General features: G+C 55.0%; 1 protein-coding gene across 1 annotated transcript; it reads right to left on the reverse strand.

Annotated features, from left to right (window-relative positions):
- Positions 1-900: 900 nt before the first annotated feature.
- Positions 901-4,327, reverse strand: LOC112965835 (leucine-rich repeat-containing protein 37A2-like). Its single transcript, XM_026065230.1, has 6 exons — positions 4,114-4,327; positions 3,915-4,010; positions 2,850-2,914; positions 1,995-2,055; positions 1,739-1,893; positions 901-1,005 (listed from the first exon to the last, which is right to left on the reverse strand). The coding sequence occupies exons 1-6, from the start codon at positions 4,306-4,308 to the stop codon at positions 999-1,001; spliced, it is 579 nt and encodes a 192-aa protein (XP_025921015.1). The 5' UTR covers positions 4,309-4,327; the 3' UTR covers positions 901-998.
- Between the last annotated feature and the right edge of the window lie 786 nt (positions 4,328-5,113).

Below are 5,113 nucleotides of genomic sequence, written 5' to 3' on the forward strand. Positions count from 1 at the left end.
CCGGCCGCGCCGGGAGCGCGCACGCCCCCCCGCCCCCCCGTGACGCCAGGACGTAGCGGGGCGGGGCTTATGGGCCACGCCCCCTMGAGGCGGGGCCGGAGCGCCGGGGCGCGCGCGCACACAGGGACACACACGCATGCGCACACACATGCACAGGCGGGGCTCACAGGCACGCGCACASTCGTGCGCGCGTACCCGCACACGCGGACGCACGGGCACACACGTTTGCACACGCAGGGCATGCACGCAGGCACATGCAGTCATGCACACGTACACGGACACATGCACACACGTATGCACCCAGGGACACATTGCACACTCATGCATCCACACACACTTGTACACACGGGGCAGACACAGGCACACGCAGTGCTGCACGCACAGATGCACGTATGCACACGCGTGCATCCACGCATGCTTGCACACATGTGGCAGACAAACAGTTGTACACACATGTACATGGATGCACACATGCGCACACAGGGCAGAGGCACACACGGGCACAGGCAGGCGCACACAGGCATGCCCACATGCACGCGCAGCCACAAACACACGCACGTGCAGGTAGGCATGCACACGTGCACAGACACACAAGCCCAAGCCAGCACACACACAAGCGACACACGACTGTACAAACATGCGTGCACACATACACGCTCACTGAGGCACATACACATGCACACAGGGCACATCCCAGCACGGCGAGGGGCCCAAGCGACTCGTTCCCACACTTTTGGCAGGATCCTCGTCTCTGTGGTCCCTCCTGTAGCCACAACACGTGTGTGTGCATGCATGTACACAGCCCCAGACACACGCACATGTGTATCATGCATGCTTCCATTCACTCACAGGATGCTCACACTCGGCGAAAAACCTGCTAATTTTAATAGTAAATTCTGAAGTCTTTCCCTGGCGTCTACCACAACTTTGTACAGTTCCCGAGGCGCAGTGTAGCCCCAAACCCTGCGTCAGTCCATCTCCTCTGCTGGCAGCTCCTCTTACTTCCTAAAGAGAAGAAAAGAGCAGCGGTCAAGCCGGGCTTTCCCCCAGGTGGTGGAGGGAGGGTGAAGGAGGTAGCGCCCCAAGATGCTTGGTGCCCCTGGAGAAGTGGGAGTGTTGGACCCCCGGCACGGCACAGCCCCGCAACCTGCAGCGAAGTCGGCTGAATCGGTTGAAGGCACCAGGGAAGGGAGCGTGAGCCCCRTGGGGTGCCCGTGCTGAGCTGCACCGGGAGCGCTCCCAGAAGCCCAACAAGATTAAGGTCGCGTTGGACTTGTGGCTCTTCCCCAAGAAAGGATGAGAGAAGCTGAGGGCGACGGAACAGGTGACCCCGTGCGGTGAGCCGGGCGTGAGCTTCATGGGACGCACATCCCGAAATGGCACCACAGCCAAGACTGGGGCTGAACGGGCAGCAGCAGCAGCGCTGCGCTGTGCCCGTCCCTTCTCCCGTCCCCTGTATTCCCACTGATCCCATCCCCCGCACCTGGCGCCCCCAGCACTCGGCCTCCCGTAGCACCCTCCTCCACGGACAGGGACCATTGCTCCCGCTCTCAGGGTGGACCCAGGTGACAAGGTGGATGCATCAGCAATTGCAGCAATTGCTCTGGGCAATTGCATTTCACCGCGATTGCAGCTTTTCTCGGTGACAACAGCAAGGCAGCAAAGGAAAACCCTGGCAGTTCCTACACCGGAACGAGAGCTGAAAGACAAACACAGGCGCCATCACCATGCCACTTACTTTAGCTCAGCCCTGTTGAAAATCTCTTCCTCGTCTGAGGACTCTTCATCGTACAGCTTCTGAGCCATGGATCTTTTATGCTGGGAATCAAGGGGCTGGTACATGTCTCTAAGCCACAGCGGTTTGTTTTTGCTCAGGTCTGATACATGAGAGCCCTGGAAAGCACCGTGCAAGGGAACGTTTCAGATGCGACGAATAGCTGGGAGCGCAGTGAGGGGGCAGAGGGGCACACATCCCACATTCCCTCTGCCATTACCTCCTTTGGAAGATCAGGTGTTTTCTTGCTCCGTCTGTCTGGCAGGAATTTCTGAAAGAACCTTAAGGAAAGAATGAGAAAATGAAAGGAAGCTGGTGGTGGCAATTACTGCTAAGAAGGTCACCTGCACCTTGCCTTCCTGGGGTCCCCCTACTCAGTGCAGCACCGTGTTTATGGTCAGGCAATTGTCATTTACAATGCTGTGAAACATCTGGATTTAGTGGGTTAGGGATAAAGGAAGGAGGAGGAGAAAGCCTTTTGTGCATCGTCTCTCCAGAATTCACCCTTTCTGGTCCATTTGCAGAGGGGCTTGACCAGTGATGGCCACAGCGGGTGTCAGTGCCCTGTGAGGGCAGAAACCTCGACCTGTGTGGGGTAGTTTCATTGGACCCTAACGAAGATGAACCTCCCCATAAAGAAGAGTCCTTCAAATGAAGGGTTGGTGTTTGCTGGGCACCAGGGCAGAGGGGTGGTTTCTCTTGCCTAGACAGCATGGTCAGGCCAGCGCTGAGTGAGCTGAGAACCGGGGACGTGGCGCCACATGGGAGCCCAGGGCCAACACATCTGCCGCAGCCGGGGTTTAGCGTCACCGGCTCGGTTGCATTGCAAGGAGAAAGGCTGCCGGAGGGTCTGCGGAGGCGCTGGCTGAGATCTGAGCTTATAGCGGTGCTGATTACTCACGCTTTGGGGTCCCTTTTCTGGGTCTGTTAAAAAGCTACATAAACATATCCACTCTGGTGACTAGTGACTCCTCTGCAGCCAGCGCCTGAGCGCTTGAGGGGCTCCAGGATTAGGCGCTGTTCAGAGTAAAGACTGTTTGTGGCACAGCAGTGGGACGGCGGAGGGAGTAATTACCATCTCAGTCGTGATTTACTGGTGGTTTGGGGTTGGGAAGCGGCTGCAGATTTTTGGGAGCAAACCTGGTCAAGGAGAGAGAGAGAGAGAGAGAGAGAGAGACTCGTAACATCAGGATTTTCTCGTCATACTCTGCAAAACAAGGGAGGCCAAAAGGTTGTTCTGTAAACCAAGCGTGTTATATACATGTGACAGGCTGTGCCAGAAGGAAAAATTTTAGAAAGAGCCCATCCTCCCTTCTCAACTCCCAGCTTTCCCTGCCTTAGAAATGACCTGAACTCCCAGAGCTCTCCTAATCTCAGAAATGTTTATGTCTGCCTTTCTTATCTGGGCAGTGCTTTGCAGGGTACTCCCCTCCTGTTTAAAGCTGATCCTAAACATGTAGGCAGGCTTTTAAAGAAACAAAAGCTTTCTGCAAGGAGAAAGGCACTAAATGAGGCTGTGCCCTCTCCTCTGCCTGGCTCTGGCAGTGCTCTGACCCACACTGAGCCATTGCACCTCGCTGAAGTGGTCAACAGCTTCCTTTTGAGAGATTTCTCCAGCCCCAGAGCTGCTAGGTGGCCAGAGAAGCCCTCCAACATTTGTTACTTTGCAGAAAAGCTTGGTTTTGGCAAGTGTGAAGGTAGCGGGGGAATTGCTGTGTGGCTGAAAGCACTCGGCACAGGCAGGAGAGTAGAACAGGGTCAGGATAAAACTCAGGGACAGGCTGATGGGAGAGGCTGTGATGACAGAGAGCCACCGCACCCTCAGAGAAGCTCACCCTCAGCTGGGAAGCAGGTAGGAGAGCTGTGACAGTCTGATTAGGTGAGTTCTGGACAGTTTGTGACAGATGCTGGGACGAGCCCCCGCAGCAGGGCCCAAACCCATGCTGAGCTGAGTGGTGTGCACGCCACGACAAGCTTCAAAGGTTGGAAAAAAAGCTCGTGAGCTATCTGGCATTTCCGTAGACATCCACCTTGACACTCTGGGTCTCACAAACTACACAGGGAGCCACCACCCTGCCCCTGTGCGCTTGAGCTGCAACGCTTGACTGACAGCTGTCTGTCAAGTGAGTTATCCGCTTACCTCGATAAGGCAAATCACCGTGAGAAAGAGCATGATGACGACAGCCACCAGTACYGCCACCAGGAGCCTGTTGTCGTAGGCATACTCTGGTTTCTTCTGGTACAGAAGAAGAAAAATTCAGGAAGGGAGAGACCGTTATTTCTTCCATTCCCCATTGTCCACAAGGACCACATTCAGCAATATCCAGTGTTTGTCCTACCTTCCCTGTGAGTTTCCTGCCTGCCACCCTGGGCTGGGCCGTGCCGTTGGGAACGTTCCCTTCCAGGAAACACCGGCCTGCAAGAGCAGAGGCTCCCCGGCGATCCTGCCTCTYGCTGAGCACCTTCACGAGCAACCCCATCTTCGAGACCATCTTTGCACAGGCCAGCTGGACCGCGGGCTGGCTGCAGTCCATCCTCAGGGCTCGCGCCACGTGGGCGATGAACGTCCGCAGGGCTTTGCCTGGGACGAACAAGCGCAGGTGGTATTTGAGCTTGGTTTCAAACAGGTCTCCTTGAACTGGTGCAGTGTCTGGGCTGTCTGAGCTACTTGGCTTATTGAGGAAATCAAACCCTTCTTCCTTTTGATGCTTCCAGGGTGTTTCGTCAGTTTGATGGATGCCCAGTAAGTGCCCACCTGGAGAGGAAGCCTTGTCTTTAGACATGCTCTCTAGCACACTCCTTGCAACAGGGCGGCTGCTATTAACCAATAGGTTATAGAAAAAATGTCCTGCAGTGTTTAGTCTCTGCTCTGGTTTACTTTTTATTGGTGTGGGCTCTTCCTCTGGATTCTCTTCTTGATCTGTCCCGTAGAAAAACTGATTGCTTTTACTCAGACATGGGCTCTCTTGCTGACCGTGCTTTTTGTAGGTCCAAATGTAGCTATGGCTTGGAGGTGGTGCTTCCTTTCCATCCTCTACATCCTCCATCTCATGAGTTTTTTTGGCCTGTTCCATAGCACCAGAGTAATTTTGAATCTTAAAAGACCTGGACAAATGAGAGGCCTCTGCTGGGGAGTACAAAAGGGAATGCTCTGAAGAAGGCATGGATATTTTGTGATGTCTGAAGACAGTGTCAGTGGGGTTTAACCTCTCAGCTACTTTCCACAGGCTTAATGGTGCATGGTGCAAACTTGACTCACGCCGCTTTTGCACCCGACCTGTAGCAGCTGTGGTCCTCTCTTGTTCCACTGCTGGGGTCCCATGCACCTCACGCCTGTGC

This window comes from Apteryx rowi, unplaced genomic scaffold (genome assembly GCF_003343035.1).
Source record: "Apteryx rowi isolate R43461 unplaced genomic scaffold, aptRow1 scaffold_1020, whole genome shotgun sequence".
NCBI classification, from domain to species: Eukaryota; Metazoa; Chordata; class Aves; order Apterygiformes; family Apterygidae; genus Apteryx; species Apteryx rowi.